We start from the raw sequence: 25,879 nt of genomic DNA, 5'->3' as shown, positions 1-25,879 counted from the left end.
TTCATAAAAATAAAGTCATAAACTAATGTGATTTTATGACATACGTTAGATTTACTTTACAATAAAATTAGTTTTATAATTTGACTAACACATCAAATCACGTCAATTTAGAAGTTTATTTTTGTAATTTCTTTTTGTGGTTAAAACATTTCTCTAGAAGCATCAAACAATTATATATATATATATATATATATATATGCATGCTTCCCATTGTGAAGTACAATAGCCAAGGAGCATGCATGATGCTAGAACATCTACAACTAAACAAAACAAAATCATGTTTGGTTGTTAAACTACACTTGTAAATGCACAGAATGTGGTAGCTCTACATAAACATTGACTCTGTTGTTTCTAATAATTCAAATTTCAAAGGTCACTAGAAGGGCTTTGCTTTTTTTTTTTTTCTTAAAAAAAAAACCAAAAGAAAAAACAAATGATTCAACAAAAACCATGGGAGTCCATTGTTTTCTTAATGTACTCTAAAATCATTGACTAAAGCATTTAATAAAGAGAGAAAATCATCAACTTGGGAGTCATGGGGTCTTCAGAACAAGTTGTTGTGGCTCAAGCTCGTACGGATGGGGTCGACACTCATATCAAACTTTACCTAATGAACAAGTTGGCATAAACTTTCACAAAGACAAAGCCATCCCCAAGTAAATAGCATTATATATTTAAATATATCATTATTATATGTGCATGGACGGTCACGCTAGCCTCACATCTCTAGAGCTACCGCTACGCGGATTTAGATACGTCCCATTGACTAACTCAATTAGAATTAGTTCCAACAAAGCTATAGTACTCACCATGCATAGGACTATTAAGGTGAAAAGATTATAAATTTAGGCGAAATGCTATTGATTTTAGGGCTCATGGATGCATTAATCAAGAGTAGGGATGCCTTAATCAAGAGTATGACTCACTTCTTCAAACTCCTTGTTCTTATTATTTTGAATAACAAGTTGCAAATAAAAGTAATGATACCGACACAATATTTTTTTTGTAATTTTGTTTTAAACGGAGAATATTATTTTATTAAAAATATCCAATTATATAAAAATAAAATTGTTAAAAAATGTTGCATTGGACGGAGGCAGCATTTGATAGTACGGAAAATCAGATGTGGCAATAAATGCAGTTGGCGAGAAGTAAGGAAAATGTTACTTTGATTATTAAACACTTTTGATATTTTAATTTTTTTTACTTAATAATTAAGGAAGTAACTATTAGTGTATTTATAATTTTTTTTTAAAATATTTTAAAAAAATATAAATAAAAAAATAAAAAAATAAGAAGATGAAATTATGCTAGATAGCACGCCAGCAGTCAATGCTGGGCAGCAGCCTAGCACTACTTGAATTAGAAAACATGATTGTTCTTCCTGGATTTTCCAACATATATGGTACTAGGAATTTGAGTTGGGTTGGAACATGTCTATTCCCACCTAATAGCGTTGAATCTAGGTATGCAAACACTTTCTTCCTTTTCACTTTTCTTATTTACAACTCAGTGTAAATACATTATATTTGTTTGTGTAATTCATTATAATTATGAAAATTGTCTAAATACTAATAACCTTTTTTTTCTTTTTTAATACGAACTCAATGATGTGTTTGAGTTATTAACAAGCAAACTTGTAAATAGATTCGTTCCTACTTTCAAATGGTGTCATCAGTTGGCACTCTCAAAATTCAAAGTGTCGCCATTCTTCATCTCTAATAGGTAGGGTTGGCAATTTGGAAGGTCGGGAAAATCGAATAAAGTAAACTTATAATCTGATGCCTCTTAACGCAAAACGTCAGATTGTAAATTTTTTTTTTATTAAAAAGTAAATCTAATATTTAATATCAAGTCACGTTAGTTTGTAAAACATAACTTAATACTTCTTTTTCCCCAATTTGTTCCCATTTTTTCCTCCCAATTACAAATAATATAAAGATTGGAGTTAAATATTGCAACATGCATTTTTAATAATTACATGATGGGTACATACTATTGATCTTATAATTGGGGGTATATTAGAAATTTGGAATATTATAACTTACATATTTAATAATTGAATTGAATATATATATATTTGTTTCCAATTGGATAATTCTATGATGGGTAAATTATAAATTATTTGCTTTTTAATTAAGGCCATTTACCCATCTGTCGCTTGCTTTGCCCTCTGTAAAATTGCTTGGCTTGACTACTTACCCTTCTTTTACTATTAGCAGGGAAAAATGGCAACATTCAGATCAAAACAGAAGCAAAGACAAAAATAATAAAAGGAGATTGGGCCTGTGACATTGCCGACAACGTTCACTTACATGATTATACAGTACCAAAGTACTACTTTTAGTTAAGTTTGGGTACTTAAAAGTATTCTCAATATTCTGTAAAAAATAGTGAAAAAATAAAAAATTAAATAGTAGTGAATAATAGTAAATAATAAATAATAAGTCAGTCATAATTCGCAAGCATGTCTTCAGATTCTTACATTAGTATAAAAGCGCCATTTGTAATAATAAAGTGAGAACTACATGAAAAGGGTGAATATCTTCCTAGAAATTGTTTACGGTAAAGAGCCAATAGATTCTCTCTCTCCCTCCAACCACCCCCCCCCCCCCTTTCTCAGAGGGCAAAAAAAAAAAAAAAAAGGCTGCCCAGCATAATATAATTGGGGTTAAAAATTGCAAAAATTACCACTATTTCTAGAATTTTATTTATTTTTTGATAAGTAAACGATTGTATTAATAACAAAAGGCCTAGCCCGATTACACGAGCGTATACACTAGTTAACGCCTATCTAGGAAGAAGAAAAAGAAACAAGAAAGTCATGAATGCCCGGGCCATTAAAATCTACAACTATGGCCCATAAAAATCACTCTTTCTAGAAATTTTAGCTCCACTTATTACAAGTTCTTTTGACCCAAGCTCCACCTATAGCTATGTACAAGAGGCAGATTATCCAATCTTACCTGACTACAACGTATTCCCATCCAAGTATAAAGCAAATTCAATTTCAACTTTCAACTAAATGAATCGACAAGGGTTTGAATAATTTCATAGTATAGAACCAGGGAGAAAAGTTTTCACTTTAATATGCAAATCTACAATATAATACTGCATATAGAAAAACTTGGGAAATTTTCCAAATTTTTTTGATAGTTAGATAAAAAAAAATAAAGAAATGAAAACTGCAACAACATGCAAGTAAAACAACATATATGCATTAGGGTGTGGTTGCAGATCAAAGAAGCGAGCCCAAAAAAAGAACGAGAAGGTTAGAATACCTGCCTTTTCTGGCTTTGACACAGAGAGAAGCAGACGACTTTGACGAGAATTTAGAGTGAGACGAGAGAGCACCAGAGGATACTTGAAGAAATGGCCCCAAATGCCATAAATGTCCTTTAATTTCTATATTTTAGCTTTCTGTGGTAAAAGTTTTGACACTATTTATCACAGTCAGGAGGAAAAGCGTGGTGTCCCAACCGTTCATGTAAAAAAAGTCATGTTTTACTTATAAAAAAAAAAAAAGAAAAAAAAAAGTGAAGCATCCCATGTAATTTCTAGATAAATTTTGGACCGGCTATTGGACTCAGGACCTCGAAACTCCTAGGAGCAACACAAATAAAGCATCCCATTTAAACAGGGAGTCAATCTGCACAAAATCCCAAAAAGCTTCTATCCACATTAAAAAATAAAAGCAACACTAAGATCTCCAATTCTCATGCGCCTTACACATATATGATATAATACACCCTAAATCATATTCGTTTCACCAGAGAAGCAATACTTAGAGATTGCAAAGGATGCACCAAATAAAAGCCATGAGCAAACTAACTATTATCTCTCAATACCTGATTCTTCCTCGGTGAAAGACAAACTGATATCAGCATTTCCAAATGCTAAAACTTCGCAAAAAGAAACAAATTAAAACCCCATCTCCTTGGGATCTTGCCCCATTTTGGGGTATCCATTATACTCCAATTTCATGCCCAGCGTTGCGGAAATGGCCCTAAACTTAAGCCTCAAAGCCTCCATGAGTTCTTGAACGCTCTCACTCTCTGGGTCAAAAACTGGGTATTTTTCAACCAACTCCTCCATCTGCTTGATCATCTTTTGGATTCGATCCGAGAATCGAGTCTGATCAACCCGGATGGCGAAGTTCCAGACTTCGATGCAACCGCGGTAGAAGCCAAGCTCCTCCCCAGCCTCGAAGCCCACTCTCAAGCCCACTTGTTGGGCCTCCTCTTTGCCAATGACTAGACCGTGTTTGTAGCCATCAGAATACCCTTCCTCAAAGTGTGTTTCTTCCAAATGCAGAGAGGATTCAAAGATATCCTCCATTTCTGTTCAAGACAGAAAGAAGCCAAAAAGTTTAGCAGAAAGACAAATGAATCTTTGTATGGATTTAATATGTACATACATATGAAGCAAGGAAAAGTCCAAGCTGCGCTTAGAAAAAGAAAAAGAAAAAGGTCATGATTTCATCTCATTTTTTTAACATTGTCTAATTTATGATTTTGGAAGGGTTAAAATCTGGCCTAGATATGATTCAAACAAGGGATTTAAGTTTTAAAGACAGATCCAAATCCTTCTCCCCAAATCCAGCCATCCAAACACACCATTAATGTCTTTTTAGAGTCATCAAACAAAAAATGCTTAACAGAAACTCTGCCAACAAAAATTGGAAAAAAAAACTCAAACTGTAATGGCCCACTTCCGAACGGACAAAGTTCCCTCTGAAATGTGGGAACCTAAGTAAAAATGTTCACAATATGTTAACGTTTAAACTAAATTTAAGTATCTATTTTACTCCTTAAAGTTAGACCCGAACACTAAGATCCACTAAATTTGCCTCAAAAAGAGAATCTGGACAGCCCTCTAGAAAGATGATATTTTTGCTTTCCTAAGCCCTTCAATGAAATTTTAAACTTACCCTTGAAAACCAATCCGTAGAGCTCCCAAAGTTTTTAAAGCTTAATACAATAACCAGAAACCCGAAATTTATACGATAAAAATACATGCTACTGCACAGTACCCCTCCGAGAATCAAATCACTCATTCTTAGACAGAAATAATCGTAGTTTGTGACATCCAATTTTCTATTCATACTGAAACATACCATTGGACCAGATTTGTTTTTAAAACTCCTTGGAAAAATTCTGCAATCCATTCTAAATCCTACATTATGAACCTTTATCACCAAAAAGTCAATATTTATCTACGAATCATTAATTTCTCCCCATGTTCCAATCTGGTCCCAGTATTCAGAATTAAATTATTACAACTTCAGTCCTTGGACCAAAAACTGGTTTAATCTCTACCCAGAAAGAAAAGAAAAACACTGCACCTCATTTAATCCAAAAATTAGTATCAATAAACTTTGGCCTTAAAAGTTTCAGCCGTTCACATGAAACCCCCACCATTGAATACATACCCACATAGGTACACAATAGTTTTATTCTAAAGAAGATTTCAGTTACCTTATGATTTCATCAACAACCAATCGTGCAATCCATAACTTATTCAAACTCAAAAACCCACGGTAATTCAATCAAACATCTCAACAACATAGATTAATATAGTCATCTCACACTGAAAACCTGTAACGCCCCAATGGAAGGCTCAAACCACATGGCCTATACTCTAAAATGACTAGTCAATGATACAATTGGAGCCTCATTGGAACCTTATAAAGAGCAAGAACTTCTTCTTCCCAAACAATGTGGGATCCTATACACCACCTACCCTTATCTATATCATATGGAATATCACAATCTACCCCCTCTTAAATTTCCGACGTTCTCGTCCGGCCTGTCCATTATAGGTGGCATGGCTCAAGTCCCACATTTCTGGTTGAAATTGACTTTGATACCATTTGTAACGCCCCAATGGAAAGCTCAAACCACATGACCTATACTCTAAAAGGACAAGTCAATGATACAATTGAAACCTCATTGAAACCTTATAAAGAGCAAGAACTTCTCCCTCCCAAGCAATGTGGGATCCCATACATCACTTACCCTTATCCATATCATATGGGGTATCACAAAACCAAACAACTAAATAGCTAAAATAATGAGTTCTTGAAAATTGCAACGAGGAATTCATACGAATTGACATCCAATAAAAACTCCATACTCATTTGAGATCTACCGGAAATACAAATTGACTAAAATTCTCCGTGGGTAACTTGAGACGATGAAGGGTTGTGATGTGGCGGCGTTTTGCGATGTGGGATGGAGCAATGATAAAACCGAGAGTGTGTGAGAGAGAGAGAGAGAGAGAGAGAGAGAGAGAGAGAGAAGTACCCCCAATCCTTGACCCTTGAATCTAACGGAGATATTGGGTCTAGCCCTAAAGGGTGGGAGCTCTACCTGCCAAGAAAACCGATCGTGGTTTCGAGGCTGAGATTTTGGAAAATTCTATACTCGAGCCTTTCTTTTTAACACACTGCTACACCCTCAAACGTGGCAGTGTCCCTTATAACACAAAGTCTCCTCTTTCCCACTTCACAAATCGAGTCCCTCTTCCGCACTTCTCAATTTCGTACAGCTAAGTTTTTGAGTTTATCTTAAAACCGAATGTGGTGCCTTTGGGCGTTTTACACCCCAATGAGAGGGTACCACGTCATTAATCCATGATACTTACCGTAGGTTGCCTCACACGTTACATGCTTCACTCTCCGTTCCTCTCTCTCTTCGACTTCATTCTCTCTTCCTCAGTCCGTGCCAGAATTCTTCCCTCTCAAGCCCTAGATTTCCTCACCGTCGATTTCCTCTCGCCCTGTTATAATTCTAGAGGGAAAGAAAGCAAATTACAGAAAGGAAATGCGCATCCTCCTTCCATGAAGTCAAATGGTTACTTCAGCCACCTCAATATGAATATCTTCTCCACCATTATCAGTAACCGCATGAAACACAAAAAGCGACATTTTCAGCTTTCATGGAATAAACGTGTACCAAAGAGGGCAATGACTGGTTTCATGTTCTTCTCACAAATGGAAAGAGAGTTGAGTTGGGTTTGATGGCATTAAGCAAGTTCAAGGAAAAATATAAGCAAACCCAAATCACAGCTGACCCCAAGTAAAGAGGCACATGGAATTTGTAAATCTGGACGAAATTCGTAAATTTGTAATAAAAAAAGATGTTAAAATGGGAATAAAACAATGGAGAGATGGTAGCATACCTTTCTTGACTCTTGTAGCAGATTGCGTGCCAATTCGAGACTGAGAAGAATGTCGAATCCAGAGAGAGATATCTCAGATCTGACTGAGGGGGATCTCCAAATCCGGCTTGGGGGGAGAGAGAGATGAAAGAAAGAGAGAGAGTTTCTGGGCAAGGGCACGGCACCGTCGATTGAGAGAATATCGGCAGAACGAGAGAGAGTTTCTGGGAAGGGCACGGCGCCGTGTCGACACAGAGAGGAGAAAGAGAGAATGAAGATTGAAATTATGAGATAAATTTCCATGTTTCGCTCCCACTGTAAATTCACTACGTTTGATACGTGTCATCCTCCTATTTGAGTGTTTAAATCCTCCAAATACACCTCGTCCGGCCTCGGCCCTCAGTGCCATTTAGATAATGGTGTAATCTTGGGCATCAGTCGGAAGCCGTAGCACATATTTTAAATTTTTTTTTTTTTTTCTTCAACTCAACATGGTGTGTTGAGGATGTAGGCTGATATTTTTCATTTCTCTTTAGATAATGAATTCTTTGAGTTGTTCTCACCCCACCTCAATTTTTATAATCTCATCTCATATTAACATTTAAATATAATTTTAATAAAAATAATTTTTTATTTTAAATTTTAAAATTTTAATTTAATTATTATGTAATTATTATAATTTTTTTAAACTTTCAAATAAAACACAAAAATAATTTAATATTTTTAAATATTAAAATAAAAATAATATTAAAAAAAATTATAATAATATTTTAATTTTATAATATTTTTATTCAATCTTTTCTCTTTCATTTTTCAAAACTTCATAACATATTTTAACTCAAACTATTTTATTCTTATTCACAAACCATTTCATTATTATTTACAAATTTAATTTTTTTATCTCATCTTATTTTAATGTCAAAACTAAAAAGTTTTCGCACAATCATTTTGAAAAAAAGTGAGGTTTACTATTAAAAAATTAAGTTTTTTTTTATGTGTGTCTTGTATTTACTCACTTTTGTCAAATGAATTGCATGGTGTTTACACACTCCACGATTGCAAATATCATTTCTCAAAAATACTAACCTTAAGAACATGCCCGATTTTTATACAAAAGTCTCAATAACTCATCTGAATTATTGATATCACTCGATATAAGAGGTCATATATAACAAGTTGATATGTAAAATCACTTAAAGTAAGTCTATAGGAATAGTAATATGTGATATGACACGTGATATCAACATAAATACAATACAAAATTAGTAAGTTTGAGTTTGATATAAATGAGTTTAGATCAAAATGAGTTATCTGTTAAGACACGATTAATAAATGGGTCAATAAAGGATCAACCAGCCTAACCCAAAATCAATCTGCAATAACCCCGTCTACATTTTATTTCAAAATTATAATTTTATTATTGTTGAGTTGTAATATTGATATTTCTCAATATACTTATTTTTTTATTGTTGAGATTGTAATTATGAACCTATGTTCATACTTGTATTGTTTGGCTGTAATATTAGTTTTATTATAGCTTAAAATCTGAAAAATATTAATATTTGTTTAGTATCTAATTTTATTATTTTTTTGGAAATATTGTGGCTACTAATAAATATATATTTTTACTTTTATATAAAATTATGTTAATTAGGTTAAATGAGTTATGCAGGTTAGTTCAACAAATTTACATGAACCATGTTAAAATGAGTTATGTCGTGTTACCCAATTTCTAATTAATTATTAAAATGATAAAAAAGAGTGAACGACACACTTGTTATTTAAATGAATCCTATTTGGATTTGAAAATCTAACTATTTAGTTTAACAGGTCGTGTTTAGGTTGATCTATATAATCGAATGTCTATAATTTGACATGTCACAAACACAATTTGTGAACTTGAAGTCATGCCACTCCTATCGTTATATCTGCATATATGACTGTGAATGAAAAGAGATAATATTATTTTTAGTTTAGATGACAAAGTATATTTTACTTTATATGTGTATATATATATTTTCATAGTCACGAAATTAACATATATAGTTTCCAAGTAAGAAAGAGTTGCATTTGTAGCTTTGAGTTGATCTTGATCGTAATTCCATACGATGAGTGGGCTGCAATTGCTAAAATTACTCGTCCTTTTTAACACTTTCATATTCTCCATTATAGTCGCTCTAACCAAAGGTGTCACGATGGCCACTAATTAATGTTCACAGTGGGAATTAACAGTAATAAATCCATAGCTTGGCTTTATTCAGTATTCAATCACCTTTCTTCTTGTCTCTTCTCTTACTTTCTGATTTTTCACTATCACGAAAGGAAAATACTGCTCTACCTATACTTCCCTATCGAGAGTGAATTTCGAGCAAATCACCTATAAAGTCATCTATAAGTGTAATTTTTTTTACAAATGTTAGGGAAAAATACACAATAATTTAATAAAAAATTAAAATGAATTAATATTTAAATGAAACCAGTTTAGACTAAGACAAGTAAATATCGCTCTCTTTAAAAAGATTCAAGCCCTCTGCAGTATACAAAATTTTAATTTAATTGATGTAGCAGAATTCCTTTTGACTTGACACTACCATGATACAACAACTAGGGGTGTAACCGGTCCGATCCGGTTTGGTTTTAGACAAAATTTAGGAACAAACTGGTATGCACCGATTTTGTATTTTTCAAACCGATTATGCACTAGTTACCCTCCTAAACTTGTACTTTTGATTTTACCAGTTTTCAGTCAGGTTTGATCCAATTTTTCAATTTTATTAAAATGTAAATTTATCGTTTAAAAAAAAATTACTTTAAAAAAATCTGTTATGTAAAAAAATAATTTGCTATAAAAAATCTGAATTATAAAAAAATCTGCCACGATAAAAAAATTCTCCAATAAAAAACCTGCATTAAACAAAAGAGTAATGAACTGAAACAATAAATCTGCTATAAGCTTATATAATAATACATTGATTCTAAATTATTAGTAATACTATATACTATACTAATAGTGATATTAATACTATATAATAATATATGGTCATAGTGATAATTATATAATATCTTATATATAATTATAATTTATATTATTATATATATTACATATAAAAATTATATATAATATAAAAAAATTATGTAGAATATTAAAAAATTTAATTTAAATATATATTATAGTGAGCTGGTCCGGTCCAGTTCTAAAAATCATAAAATTGGAACCGGTCTGATTCCAACAAATTTTGAAATTTTAGAAATCGGTTTCAGACCGGACTGATTCCATCGGTGCATGCCGGTCCGAACCGATTTTGCGGTTAAAATTTACACCCCTAACAACAACCCAACTGATCGTCGTATAGTTCAAACCAACTCTATACAAGTGGTGGAGCTCAAAGATCCACCAAAGGAAACACCTCTCGTTTGTTCAGAAATACTCTTCTCTAGAAAAGCCAACTCCTCCCTCTTTTTGAGAGTCAAGAATTATTGGGCTATGTTGATGGCACCCTTGTGCCGCCCCCAAGATTTGAAACTGCCAACTCTCTCACACCAAGTGACAAACATCTGGCGTGGAAGGCTACTGATCAACGCCTTCTTAGTCTCTTGCTTTCCTCCCTCACCGAGGAAGTCATGGCTGAGGTGGTTGGTCTCTCCACTGCACGCGAAGTATGGCTCGCACTAGAGAACACGTACATCCATCGATCTAAGGCCCGAGAGTTACGCCTCAAAGATGACTTACAGTTGATGAAACGCGGCACTAGATCTCTTGTCGAGTGTGCTCGTGCTTTCAAAGCACTTTGTGACCAACTTCATGCAATTGGTCTCGTCGATGGCGCCGACAAGGTGCACTGGTTCCTCCGTGAGCTCGGCAGCGATTTCTCGACCTTCTCTACAGCACAGATGGGGCAAACTCCTCTTCCTACATTCGCGGGTTTAATCTCCAAAGTAGAGAGTTTTGAGATTTTTCAGAAGTCTCTGGACTCCTCTCCATCCTCTGTTGCGGCTTTTACAGCTACCCCACATTCCACCCATCGTGGTGGTTTTTCCCGCAACCATCAAGGTCGCACGCATGGGCATGGCAATGGACAAGGACGCTCCAACTCAGGCCAAGGAAATCGTCCTCCACAGTGTCAGATCTGCAGGCTTGAAGGCCACTATGCTGATCGCTGTTGCCAACGCTATGCTCGGAGTGAGCCCTCTGCTCAACTTGCCGAAGCATTTACAAGGTCCTGCTCTCTCAATGAAGATATGGGCCCCGATTGGTTTGTGGATACAGGGGCCTCGGCCCATATGACCATGGATCACTCTCAATTGGAATGGTGCGTCACTACCCATTACCCACACCGGTAAAATTTCTCTTTCTCCAAATCTTCATCTTCTCGATGTCCTAGTTGTATCTCGCCTCACCAAAAATTTTCTTTCTATTAGTAAATTAACATCTGATTTTTCATTATCTGTTACATTTACTAAAAATTTGTTCACTATTCAGAATCGCAAAACAGGAAGGGTGGTGGCAACCGGCAAGTGTGATGGAGGCTTATATGTGCTCAAGCGAGGCAATTCTGCTTTTATTTCTGTCCTTAAAAATAAATCGCTTCATGCGTCATATGATTTATGGCATGCACGACTTGGACATGTCAATCATTCTATTATTTCTCTATTAAATAAAAAAGGATAGCTTTATCTTACCTTTTTGTTGCCTTTTCCTGGTTTATGTAGTACATGTCAAATTGCAAAAATTCATCGCTTGCCTAATTCTCGTAATGAACATAGGTCGTCTAAAGTGCTTGATCTTATCCATTGCGATCTATGGGGTCCCTCCCCTGTCAAATCAAATTTAGGATTTGCCTATTATGTTCTTTTTGTTGATGACTATTCTCGCTTCACATGGCTCTATCATTTGAAATTGAAATCTGACTTTTATAATGTTTTTATTCAATTTCAAAAATTTGTGGAAAATTAATATTCTGCTCGTATCAAAGTTTTTCAAAGTGACGGAGGTACTGAATTTACCAGTAATTTCTTTCAAGACCATCTTTGTTCTTCTGGCATTCACCATCAGCTCTCATGTCCTTACACACCCGCCCAAAATGGTGGTGCAGAAAGAAAACACCATCATATGACTGAGACAGGATTGATACTTCTTTTTCATTCTCACATTTCTCCTTGTTTTTGGGCTGACGCTTTCAGCATTGCAGCCTACATCATCAACCGCTTGCCTACACCGCTTCTTGGAGGTAAATCACCTTTTGAGATTTTGTATGGTAACTCTCCGAATTATGAAAACTTTCACCCTTTTGGTTGCTGTGTTTACCCTTGTTTGTGTGATTATATGCTTAACAAACCTTCCCCTCACAGCATCTCATATATTTTTTTGGGTTACAGTTCCTCTCACAAAGGGTTTTGCTATCTCGATCCCACTGCTTCTAGGCTTTATATCACCCGCCATGCTCAATTTGATGAAACTCATTTTCCTTCCCTTACTACCTCTCAGGCCCAACCCATATCCTCACTTCATTTTTCCAATTTCCTCGAACCCAGTCTTATCCATATAGATCTACCTCCCTTTCCCTCTGACACTCGTTCCCCACATATTACTCAATTTGGGTCTAATCCATGTATTTCTGTGCACTGATCCAATGAATGAGTCCTTGCATGTTCCTGATTCTCTTGTAGGTCCTTCTTTGCAGCACTCAGCTCGTAGTTCATCTCTGCCTGAGCCTAGTATAGATCCCACACCTGCTGCCGTGATTTCGTTGGGCACTCACCCTATGCTTACGAGAGCTAAAGCTGGCATTTTCAAGACTCGTCATCTGGCAAATCTCAGTTTCTTGGGTACTTCTGGTCTTCTTCTCGCTCTCCTTGCATCAACTGAGCCTAAAGACTTCAAATCTGCTGCAAAGAATCCTGATTGGCTTGCTACCATGAATGTAGAAATTCACGCACTAAAGAATAATCATACTTGGGTTTTGGTCCCTCGGCCTGCCAACACCAACATTGTGGGCTCCAAATGGGCTTTCCGAACCAAATACTTGCCCGATGGATCTGTTGAGCACCTCAAAGCCCGTCTTATTGCTAAGGGTTATACACAGGTATCTGGTCTTGACTACACCGATACTTTCAGTCCTGTTATCAAGGCTGGTACTGTTCGCATTGTGCTCTCTCTTGCCGTGACACATAAATGGTCTCTTCGTCAACTTGATGTCAAGAACGCGTTTCTCGATGGTACTCTCACTGATCAAGTTTATATGGAGCAGCCTCCAGGGTACATTGATCCTCGCTTCTCCAACCATGTTTGCCAGTTGAAGAAAGCTCTCTATGGTCTCAAGCAAGCCCCCGTGCTTGGTTTCAGCACTTTAGCACTTTTCTCATTCACCTTGGTTTTTCTTGCAGCCGTGCTGACACATCTCTTTTTATCTATCATCAGAAGTCGAATATTATCTATTTGCTTCTTTATGTTGATGACATCATTATTACAGGTAACAATTCCTCACTTCTTGACAGCTTCACTTGTAAACTCAATTCTGAGTTTGCCACTAAGGACTTGGGCTCTCTCAGCTATTTTCTTGGTCTTGAAGCTACTCCAACTTCTGATGGTCTCTTTATCAGTCAGCTCAAATATGCACGGGATATTCTTTCTCGAGCTCAATTACTTGACAGTAAGCCTGTCCACCCTCCCATGGTTGTTTCTCAGCATTTGTCCGCCGATGGCTCTCTGTTTTTCGACCCCACTCTCTATAGATCTTTTGTCGGCGCACTTCAGTACTTGACCATCACACAGCCCGACATTGCTCATGCTATCAACTCTGTCAGCCAATTCTTGCATGCCCCCACTGAAGATCACTTTCTGGCTGTTAAGCGCATCCTCCGCTATGTTAAAGGGACAATTCACTTTCTGGTTGTCAGCCTATTCTGATGCTGATTGGGCCGGTTGCCCTGATACTCGCCGTTCGACCTCTGGTTATTTTATCTATCTATGTGGTAACTTGGTTTCCTGGAGTGCTAAGAAACAGCTGACGGTCTCTCGTTCTTGCTGCAAATCTGAGTATCGTGCCCTTGCCTTCACTGCTGTTGAACTTATTTGGCTCACACATCTCCTGCGTGATCTTCAGGTACACATCTCCAATCCGGTTTCACACAGAGGGCTAAGCATGTTGAATTGGACTATCACTTTCTCCGTGAACTTGTTGTGGCTGGCAAACTTCGCACCCAACATGTCCCCTCTCATTTACAGGTTGCTGATATTTTTACTAAGAGTGTTTCTCGTCCTCTATTTGAATTCTTTCGATCCAAGCTCCCCGTCCGATCCAATCCCGCTTCTTTTTTTTGCGGTTGAGAATATCACTCCTCAATCACAATCTTCCCATACATGTCAAAGTTAACCAACGTGATTGTAGAAGATTTGTTTCTGTATTGTTTCATTTTTAATTGTACAGCAATTGATTTGTATTTCGGTTACACAATCTGTAAAGTTTTATATAAAGCAATACAACTCACCTCTCAATGACAAGGAGGATTTTTAATATTCTCAGTGCTCATCCCCAAAACCAAACATCCCAACAAAGGTTCTGAGTTCAGAGGCATAAGTTTATGCAATGTCATTTACAAGGTCATAGCCAAGGTACTAGCAAACAGATTAAAAACCATTTTTCCAGATATTATTTCTCCCACTCAAAGTGCATTTGTACTAGGAAGATTAATATCTAATAATGTGCTTGTTGCTTTCGAAGCATTGCATTCCATGTACTGTAAGCTGAGAGGGCCAGTTGGGTATATGACTTTGAAGATAGACATGAGTAAAGCCTATGACAGATTGGAGTGGAGTTTCATTGAAGCTGTGATGAAGATGATGGGTTTTGCTAGGAGGTGGATTGATCTTATCCTCACCTGTGTCACTATTGTTTCTTATTCATTTTTACTAAATGGGATTCCACAACCAGCTTTTAAACCTTCAAGAGGGATTAGGCAGGGTGATCCACAACCAACTTTTAGACTCAGGACTGATTTTTGGAATTCCAATGGCAAAAGGTCAAATCCACATCAATCATTTGTTTTTTTTTTTTTTTTTTGCAGATGATAGCTTGGTGTTTTGTCAGACCTTTTCTCTCGAATAGAGTAGGTTGCTACACTTGTTGAGTCTCTATGAAAAAGCATCAGGCTAGAGGTTGAACAAAGAAAAGATATCCGTATTTTTCTGCAAAAACACAAAGCCAGCCACCAGGGACATAATCACCAGCATTGCGGGGGTAAAAATTACAAGTTTCTATGCGAATTATCTAGGATGACCAGCCTTGGTAGGAAGATCCCGGGTAAAGGCTTTCAAAGGAATTCTAGATAGAGTAAGGGGTAAACTCAAGAACTGGAAACTGAAATTACTTTCACAAGCAGCGAAATAAATTCTTCTCAAGTCAGTAATATGGGCTATACGTACTTACTGTATGGGAATACGAAAACTCCCTAAAGGCTTACTACATGAACTAAATAAATTGGTGATAGGATATTGGTGGGGAAAAATAGGTCAGGAGAGAAAATTGCATTGGCTCAATTGGAATCAAATGAGGAAATCTAAAGATAAAGGTGGGCTGGGATTTAGAGAGTTTGAAAACTTCAACTTAGCAATGCTAGCAAAGCAATGTTGGAGAATTTTATAATATCCAAATTCTCTTGCTACCAAAGTACTCAAGTATAAGTATTTTCCAGGCACTGGATTTCTTAAAGGTGGGTAGCAGCCCATCATATATTTGGAGGAATATTTTATCTGCTTGACCACTGCTTCAAAAAGGGCCATATGGCGAATTGGCAATGGTAAATTAGTTACAGTATGGTCAGACAAATGGTTGCCACAACCAACTTCATTCAAACCTCAAAATATCATGAAAATGCAGATATAATGGCTTGGAACTTTAATTCAGTTAAAGAAGTTTTCTCCAAGGAAGAAGCTGATCTCATAAGTCAAATTCCTATAAGCCATAGACCAATTGGTGTGGAGATGCACGAATAATGGAATCTTCATAGTTCGGAGTGCTTATCATTTTCAAGGTGAATTATAGAGAAGTTATAAAGGCCAATACTCACAAAGTACTCAAGACAAAGAAGTTTGGACCAGAATCTGGAAGTTATCAATCCCACCTATTACCAAAAATTTCCTATGGAGAGCATGTCTTAATATCTTACCTACTAAGCTCAATTTGTGCAAAAAGAAAATAGTGGAAGATCCCAAATGTCCTCTTTGTTTACAGGAACCAAAAATCATTGAACATATATTATGGGATTATGATACAGAGGGTGATGCTTTGGGACAGTGCTCAATGAAATTTGAAAAAAGTCAAGTATCTCACTGGAGTATAAAGGAAATTTTGGAAAAAATGGTATGAAGATTATTCCATCAGACACATCAATATAGAAGGAAATATAGTTGCACATTCACTCCACATTGAGATTTTCTTGTCGATCTGATCTCCTTTTTTGCAGGACACGAAAGACACAAATATCTCATTGGTTTCAAGTTGTTTCTCCTTTTCAATTTCTTATAGCATAGTAGTGGGTGGATCCAACAAAATTTAATCAATATTTAGTTAGAAAATTTATTTTTATAAATTTAATTAGTCGTTTTTCAATAATACTAAATAACAGATTTTTTAAATCTATCACTATTCTATTAAAATATTAATTTTGATATTTTAATTCTAATTATAATTTAAATATTTATTCGTTATTAAAAAAAATACACATAAATTTTTTAACATTTATATTAGATTTTTTTTTTTAAAAACTTAGCATCAACTAATCATAATATTGCACAATTAAAACTTGAAACACTCCAGTATGATGATGCCACGTCATTTAAATGATGACTGATGGAGATTGATCACCTTTTGTAGTAGAGCTTGAGATTTGGGCACTTTATACTTTTGAGATAAAGATAAATTTTCTAGAGTTGCGAACTCTCGTGAAATGAATAGCACGCAGGAGAGGAAATTTTTATACCAAAAATATGGGTAGGTTGATTGAATTTCTGGTGGTCCACTACCATGTGACTGAACCACCAAATAGAAGAAGAGCCATCACATGAGAAAGAAAGGAACCAGCAAGTTAAGGTCCCCCCACCCACGTTCCTATAACAACCAAAAAAATTGGGATTCTTGCTTTAGCAATAACAACTTTGTGAGCAATTGGTCACAAATGCCATCAAATGCCCTTCAACATCTCCTGATTGATTTATTTCAATATCTTAATAGATATCACAACTTTACTAAAGTCCTTCTAAAGTTGGACCGACCGCTCTGAAAATTCATCGCATGTGAACTGCCTAGTCTCCCTGGATTTTTTATTTTTTTTTGAATTATCAACCCATGGATTCCATGATTGAATAAGAGGAATAATAAAAAAAAAAAAAAAAACAGAGTGAAAAAAGACTTTAAAAAGGAGAGTTGAACACAAGTCTTTGGAGTTTGGTATAACTACAAAATAATTTAATGCATAGCCAGAAAAACTTTATGTTTTATTGAAGAGTTGCAGGCCATATTTATGTTATACAAATCTTTTTACAAATTAATTTCTGTTTTTTTTTTTTTTTTTTATAGTTTTACTCAAACTGTCGAGACTATTGCCCGAATAATTTTGAGAAGAAAAATGATAATTTCTTCCCAAAATTGACTCATTATATATTCAAATCAATGAAATTTATTTTCTTTTTCCAACTTTTGAATCTTTTTGTTTTAAGTTTTCCAAAGTCTATTTGTATAGAGATATTTGTGTATTGGCCATCGTTAACATTGCATGTGAGCTTTTGTTGTCGATAAGATTGTCATAAAGAAAAGGAATCATCACAGAAAGAGAAAAAGCATACTTTCCTTAGGTCCCTACCACCCACGTTCCTATTACGATAAGGATTAACTTGCGAGACTGACCTTGGCCTTTTGCCAGAAGAAACCACTGGTTTTACAGTCACTCATATCTCTGCGTACTTTCTCCACTACTCAATCCTTCATTTCTCAAACGAAAATCATGGCCGCAGTGGGAGAGCTCTTTCTTTCTGCATTCCTTGAAGTGTTGTTTGACCGACTGACATCTGAGTTGCCGCAATTCGCTCGCCAAGAGGGCATTGGAAAACAACTGGAAAAGTGGAAAAAAACGTTGACAAGAATTCGTAATGTGCTTGATGATGCAGAGGAGAAGCAACACACTGAAAGTTCAGTGAAAGCTTGGCTTGATGATCTCAGAGACTTGGCCTACGACGTGGAAGATATATTGGATGAGGCCGCCACGGAAGCAGCTTTGCGACGCACGTTGATAGGTGAAAGTCAAGCTAGCACTAGTAAGGTACGGAAGCTCGTCCCTTCTTGGTTTACTGGTTTTACTCCAAATGTTGTCAGGATCAAGATTAGGTTGGAGTCAAAAATAAAGAAAATCACTGCTAGATTTAACGATCTCATGACACAAAAAGATCAACTGAATTTGAAGGAAAATTCTACTCCGAGGCCAAGCAAAAGAAGAGAGATACCTCCCTCAACTTCTGTGGTGACTGAAGATCACATCTATGGTAGGAAGGAAGTCGCAGAGGCTGTACTTCAATTATTGATAAGTGATAAACATAGTGATGCCTTGACTAAAGTACCTAATGTGATTCCTATAGTTGGTATGGGAGGTATCGGAAAGACAACCCTCGCTCAGCTCGTTTACAATGATAAAAAACTGCAGAGCTTTTTCGATATGAAAGCATGGGCTTGTGTTTCCGAAGATTTTAATGTTGCTACAGTTACAATAACAATTTTACAATCTGTGATTTCGGAAAACTGTGATGGCAAAGATCTAAATTGGATGCAAGTGACATTGAAGAAGAATTTACTTGGAAAAAAGTTTCTAGTAATTCTTGATGATGTTTGGAATGAGAAATACAATGATTGGATACTCCTACGTACTCCGTTTGAAGCAGGGGCTCCTGGAAGTAGTATTATCGTTACAACTCGTAATCAAGGAGTTTCATCACTGATGGGGACCATTAAAGTTGAACCTTTTCAATTGGAGTTGTTGCCAATTGATGCTTGTTTGTCCATATTTTCCCAGCATGCATTGGATGCAAAAGACTTCAGTGCACATCCAGACCTTAAAGATGTTGGGGAGGAAATTGTTAGAAAGTGTAAAGGCTTGCCTTTGGCTGTAAAAACTGTTGGAGGCCTCTTACACGGTACACAAGACAGCAATGAGTGGGAGAAAGTTTTGCAGAGTAAGATATGGAATATACCAGAAGAGAAAAGCGGAATTGCGCCCGCTCTTATGTTAAGCTATCACAATCTGCCTGCACATTTAAAGAGGTGTTTTGCTTATTGTTCTATATTTCCAAAAGATTATGAGTTTGAGGAAAAGGAGGTGGTTCTATTATGGATGGCAGAAGGTTTGATTCATCGACGACATGAGGATGAAGAGGAAATGGAAGATTTGGGTAGCGAGTATTTTCGCAATCTGTTGTCAAGGTCATTTTTCCAAGAATCACACTTTTATAAATCCAAATTTTTTATGCATGACCTCATCAATGATTTGGCTCAATCGGTTGCAGGCGAGACGTGCTTTAGAATGGAAGATAGGGTTGGGGGTAGTCAGCATGGGGTTCTCCCTATAAAGGCACGCCACTCATCTTACTTGGGTAGCCAATATGATGTTACTAAAAAGTTTGAGGGTTTTTCTAAACTCATTAGTTTACGTACATTCTTACCTTTCAAGCTATCAGGTCCAGGTGATTGCTATTTGGCTCGTCGTGTTTCTCATGAATTGGTTCCAACATTAGGATATTTAAGAGTGTTATCTTTCAATGGGTACCGTATAACTGAGCTTTCAGATTCTATCAGTGGTTTAAAGCATCTACGGTACCTTAACCTTTCAGAAACTGAAATTAGTAGCCTGCCTGAATCAATAGCTACTATCTACAATTTGCAAACATTGTTGTTGGAGAATTGCCGTCATTTGAAGAAATTACCTTCAATGTTATGCAACTTGGTCAACCTGCGCCACCTCAATATTGAAGGTGCAAATTGTTTGGAAGGAATGCCGGTGCAAATAGCTAAATTAACTTGTCTCCAAACACTGTCTAATCTAATTGTGGGAAAAGACAATTGCTCAGGGGTAAAGGAGCTTGGGCCTTTGAATCATCTAAGGAAAGTCAAAATTTCAAGATTAGAGAACGTGATTGAACCGAAGGATGCAAATGATGCTGAATTAATTAAAAAGATCAAAATTCGTAAGTTGTCATTGGGATGGAGTCATGACATTGATGAGTCGAAAGACAGGACAAGTGAACTAGAGGTACTAAATGGGCTACAGCCTCATGGCACTTTGACGGAGCTGGGTATAATTAACTATGGTGGTACAAAATTCCCTAATTGGTTAACACCTCCTTCATTTCCTCATATGGTCTCCTTGGAAATATCAAAATGTCGCAAGTGCACATTATTACCTCCATTGGGGCAATTGCCATCACTCAAAACTCTTTCGATCTCTGGCGTGGATAGCGTGAAGAGTGTTGGTTCTGAATTTTGTGGTGGTAATTTAGAGACTTTGGATTTCGATGACATGAAGGAGTGGGAGAATTGGAGTCCTTGTGAAGAATTCTCAAATCTACGTGAGCTTTCCCTTCATAAGTGTCCGAAGCTATTAGGGAAGTTACCAAACAACCTTCCTGTACTAAAGTATGCTAATATATATAATTGTAAGATGTTGGTGCTTTCACTTTCATGCTTTCCAGATAAATGCAGACTTAGTACTGATATATACAGAGGGGTGGTGTGTGGGAGCAAGGTTATATTCAAATCAATAAATGAAGGGCATATGGAAGGACTGGCAGAGTTGGAAAGCTTAACTATTAAAAACTGTGAGGAGCTGAGGAATTTGTGTTCAGACAACATGGGATCACTGCCACATCTCCCATTTCTACGTGCTCTCAAAATTTCTAGTTGTCCTAAACTAGTCTCTTTGGTGGTGGAAGAAGTTGATCAAGAGGCTAGTCTCCAACTCAGAATCACATATATTAGTATCCAAGATTGCATAGCCTTGGAATCATTACCCAGGGCATTGATGTACAACAACACGTGTCTTCAGTCTATTTTTATCTTTAATTGTGATTCGCTGACGCACTTTGCAAGAAGCCATCTGCCTCCAACTTTAAAGAAGCTACATATAAGAGACTGCAAGAGTATGAGGAATTTGGTGGAGGATGATGATATTGATACAAACAACAACAGTACTACTTGCAGTAGTGGCAACACATCTCATCTTGAGGTCTTGGACGTTAGCAATTGTCCATCCCTTGAATCCTTAACATTAAGTGGAGAATTACCTACCACACTTCAACGCCTCTATATTTACCTATGTCCGAAGCTGAAGTTAGTAGCAAAGAGTTTTCATCATAACTCGTTTCTGGAAACCATCACCATCTCCGAATGTGAAAATCTTCAATTGTTGAATGGTGGAGAGTTGCTCCTCCCTTCCAACCTGAGAGAGCTTTATATATTTAATTGTGAGAAAATGCAGGGACTACAAAACGGCATATACGACCTCACCTCTCTTCAAGCTTTGCAAATATTGTATTGTCCGAGCATTTTATCATTTCCTAAACAAGGTTTTCCCACAAACCTAACAATTCTTAACATCTCTCGTCTTGAAATCACTGAAGCCTTGTTCGATTGGGGGTTGGACAACCTCACTTCTCTTAAAGAACTTAGTATTGTTGGATGTCAGCATCTGGTGTCCTTTCCAAAGATGACGTTGCCTGCCTCTCTAACAATCCTCCACATTGAAGAATTTTTGAAACTGGAATGCCTGTCTTCCGAGGGCTTAAGAAAACTCACATCTCTTAAAACATTGGTGATCTTTGACTGTGACAACCTCGCGTGTTTTCCAGAGGATGGACTACCTCCCTCACTCCTGGAGCTTGATATCTCTTATTGCAAAAAGTTGATGTCCTTTCCAAAGAATGGCCTGCCTCCCTCACTCCTAAAGCTTTGGATTTCTGATTGCCCAAATTTGAGGTCCTTTCCAAAGGATGGTCTGCCTCCCTCACTCCTAAATCTTCGTATCTTTAAGTGCAAAAAGTTGAGGTCCTTTCCTAAGAATGGCCTGCCTCCCTCACTCCAGCAACTTGCGATCGATGAATGTCCTCTGCTGGAAAAATGGTGCAAGAAAGGAGAGTGGTGCAAGATAGCTGACATCCCTTATGTTGAAATTAATTACAGATACATTTATGGCACAGAAACGGAGGAATAAATCCAAAGATAAGTTTTTTTGGGCTAAGATCCAAAGGTGCTTTGAATGTTGAATGGTGGCATTGAAGAGACCCCATCACTCCTATTGCTTGCTGCAACCAGATCTTGTTGGTATGCTTTGTCTAAATATTCTTCTTCTTTTTCTGTTGGGTTTGCATAATGACATAACAAGTGCTTGTCAAAATTTCCAAATCTCCAAGCAAAGAGAGAAGGTCTTCCAACATGCAATTTTTTCTTTTCAAATTGGAAAATTGCTAAACTTGACAAATGATTGGGCTCCCTTTCTCGTGTTTTCTCTTTCCATTTATGGATTTAATTATTTATTTATTTATGGATTTGCTACATGTCAGATCTTCGATTGCATGACATGGGTAAAGATGAAGAAGGGGAAGGAGTTCTGCCAATGTAATATCCTTAGGAACGAACATAATTGGGGTAAGGAATATGATTGTTCAGGATTTTTTTACATCCATATAAGGCTGATGAATCTTTATTTGTTCAATGCTTGCAGAGGGTTCAAAAGACTAATGCATGCTATTGCAACTTTCGACTGCTATCTGAAAAAAGTATGTGCAAGTAAAATTGCTTCTCTCTGACAAGTTAGTATAAGAGATTGATGCGTGGAAGAACTGTTGGAATTTTAGTGAAAAAAAAAATGATTTTGGAAATTATGCAGTCTATGATTTATGAGCTTTGTAGGTATGCTAATAGAAAAGAAACACTACTCTTTGTTTCCAGGTTGACGGAGGCAAGAAGTTGTAAACCAAGCAGCAATGGATGACATTTCTCATAGCAAACAACTGGCTCTAATTCTTAGTGCACAAACCCAATATAAAATTGCAGCAGCATATCGTTGGCTTGCCAAGTCTTTCTTCATGTTTTGGATCCCCCCAATGCTTGTAAGAGCTGTCAAGGAGGTGCTTACAACGCTCTCTCTCTCTCTCTCTCTCTCTCTCTCTCTCTATTCATGTAATTTGTCATTATTTTATCTGATTGTAAATTTGTAATGAATCAAAGTAATCCCAAGTGTGAAATGAAGGTAGCTGCTTTGAATTTCTGAACCACTGTCGGCAACTCAATCATATAAAGAAGGAAAGAATAATAGCCAATTCAGTAGATTCCAAACCTGCGATGTTCAAGAAGAGCAAAATTATTGAGTTCCATAACAATACGCAGAAAGTCTTCATTTTTCTAAATTTAAGTTGTCCTTTTTAATGTCTTGGAATTTGTTATTCTTACATCTTCTCCTAATTATTTTCAATCGGTTTTTCTTTTTTTTTTTCTCAATGAAAAAAATACATGAATGAGGAAATGATGCAAATTTAATTTCTTATCTACTTAAATTGAAAATTTTAATATGACCAATTGCCTAAACATGCTTCATCTAGAGTGATTTAAAAACATAATGCAAACTAAAATGAATCGATGACTTAGTTTTGTCAATAACTTCTATCGAAAACCACCATCAGTGGGAGTAGCTAGCATTATTCATGAACTAAATAGATTGACCAGTTCTTCGGATTTTCGTGTTCTTTTTTTCTTGTGTGGCAGGCCAGATTAATTTGTTTATATTTTTAAAGTACATTAATAGTTTTTTTAAAATATTTAAGTAGATTTTAAAACATTATCACATCCAGGTTGATTCATAAACTATTTTACAGAAAAATGGATGTGCAATTAATATTACTTTTCTCCTGCTATGATTTTGCTTACTGCCTCTACTTAAACATTATCACATCTCTAGCTGTGAAGATCTCGAGTCCTTTCCAGAGAATGGCCTGCCTCCGATACTTGGACAACTTTATATCTATGAACGTCCTATGTTGAAAGAATGCTACAAGAAAGATCGAGCTAGGAAGATAGTGGTTGAAGATAGTTGAAATCCCTTGTATGAAAATGAATGGAAAATCCATTAATGACTCAGAAGCCGAGGAATTGTAGTTTTTTTGGTCCTAATCCAAAGTTGCTTTGAGTGGTGGCATTGGAGATTAGACCCTCGTGTAACACTTATTTCCTGGCCTGTTGGTACTGGATTTGGCTGGTATTTGTAGAAACACAAACCATGGGAAAAGGAAAAATATTTTTTATTTATAAAAACATTAATTAACTATATATATATATCTATTTAATTGACATGGGAAATGTTGAAATACTAGATCAACTTATATAATTCTAAATTGCCGCAAAAGCCTCTTTTCTTTTCTTGACATTAATCTTAACTCGAATATTATGCATAAATAATGCCCAAAGTCCACTATCCCCTTTTTCGTTTTCTGTTTTTCATTTAAACGACTCCAAGGGACATACATGTGATTTATTTTTTTGTCTTTCTTCTGTCCCAGTAAAATATTTATAAATAATATTTTTTTCAAAATTAGAACATATACTTAATTGTTAATCAAAACTATCATGCAGCTAGTAGTGTCATATATTCATTAAATTCTTTGAAAATAAAATGTTTTTTTGTTTATTCTTCTCCGAGTTTCTTTCAAACACTTATTATTTTTGGTTGAATTAGCATCCCATAGGTATACATTTTTCGAGAGGACATTCCAACTGGTTAAGTCTCACATGGGCCTAGGCTCTTACTCAAGCCTGAAGCCTACCTCACTATCTAGAGCCCAGCTCGGTACCAAGAGGATCCATCCCACAACCAACACCGACTGGTTAACTATCCAACGGTGGCATAGAATCCAAACGCTTATCATTCGAATTTATTAAGAGATGAACCATCATTTCAAGGTTTGAATTTGAATAACAGATACGTCCATTATCATTTAACAACAGAACGGTTCAAAGGCTCTATATAAGGGAAGAATCCAAGTTTGTTGCAGGGGATCTGATTCACTGTTATTAAAGAGTTATCTCAGTCACTAACTTAGACATCAGAGGCATTCCCTCGAACCCTCAAGCCATCTTACTCTTTGGTTGCAAGTGATCGTGAGGTAGTGACGGTGAAACACGTACATAACAGTTGGCACCGTCTGCGGGATTGAAAGTCTCACAATCAGCGTGCTTTTCACATGCCCACCACCACTCGGTCTCAAGTAACTAGAGATCAGGGAGAAACGTCATAGAACATGGAGGAAAGACTTGCGGAAATGGAAGAGATAATAAAGAAACTTACCATAGAGGTTGACTCACTACGAAAGGAGAATGAGGTTCTCAAGTCACGAAACGGACCGTCAGGAGAGGATGCGACACCCAGTCAGGTTGACAGGGTAGAGATGGAGGCAAATAGTGAGGGTGTTGGTAAGGGCCACCAGGAGTACTAGGAGACAAAGAAGCTACACCATGACGCGTGCAGCCTGAAGGAAAAGTACAAGGAGATGCCCAAGAAGACAGGATCTAGCACAAATCTGCCATTCTTTGCAGAAATCATGGCGATGTCTTTGCCCTCGAAGTTTAAAGTTCCATATCTATATGACAGCTTTAAAGATCCTATGAAGCATCTCGACACCTTCAAAGCCCAT

At 36.4% G+C, this 25,879-nt stretch overlaps 2 protein-coding genes across 6 annotated transcripts; one reads left to right on the top strand and one right to left on the bottom strand.

The window, feature by feature from the left end:
- Positions 1-3,609: 3,609 nt before the first annotated feature.
- Positions 3,610-7,445, bottom strand: LOC109011675 (protein LTO1 homolog). Of its 3 annotated transcripts, none has more exons than XM_018992965.2 (2): positions 7,183-7,445; positions 3,610-4,340 (listed from the first exon to the last, which is right to left on the bottom strand). In XM_018992965.2, the coding sequence occupies exon 2, from the start codon at positions 4,336-4,338 to the stop codon at positions 3,922-3,924; it is 417 nt and encodes a 138-aa protein (XP_018848510.1). In that variant the 5' UTR covers positions 4,339-4,340; positions 7,183-7,445; the 3' UTR covers positions 3,610-3,921. The 3 variants fall into 3 exon arrangements, with proteins under 3 accessions (XP_018848510.1, XP_018848512.1, XP_018848511.1); XM_018992967.2 differs by lacking the exon at positions 7,183-7,445 and adding an exon at positions 6,646-6,860; XM_018992966.2 differs by lacking the exon at positions 7,183-7,445 and adding an exon at positions 6,306-6,598.
- Positions 7,446-18,483: 11,038 nt separating this feature from the next.
- On the top strand, positions 18,484-23,463 carry LOC109011680 (putative disease resistance protein At3g14460). 3 transcript variants are annotated; one of them, XM_018992970.2, is made up of 4 exons: positions 18,484-22,517; positions 22,757-22,811; positions 22,918-22,972; positions 23,145-23,463. In XM_018992970.2, exon 1 carries the CDS (start codon positions 18,586-18,588, stop codon positions 22,405-22,407), a length of 3,822 nt encoding a protein of 1,273 aa, XP_018848515.2. In that variant the 5' UTR covers positions 18,484-18,585; the 3' UTR covers positions 22,408-22,517; positions 22,757-22,811; positions 22,918-22,972; positions 23,145-23,463. The 3 variants fall into 3 exon arrangements, with proteins under 3 accessions (XP_018848515.2, XP_035541985.1, XP_035541986.1); XM_035686092.1 differs by having other exon boundaries at positions 22,757-22,841; XM_035686093.1 differs by lacking the exon at positions 22,757-22,811.
- The last annotated feature ends 2,416 nt before the right edge of the window (positions 23,464-25,879 follow it).

The sequence above is a fragment of the Juglans regia genome, chromosome 15 (assembly GCF_001411555.2).
Source record: "Juglans regia cultivar Chandler chromosome 15, Walnut 2.0, whole genome shotgun sequence".
NCBI lineage: Eukaryota > Viridiplantae > Streptophyta > Magnoliopsida > Fagales > Juglandaceae > Juglans > Juglans regia.
This window is presented reverse-complemented; position numbering and strand designations above follow the sequence as displayed.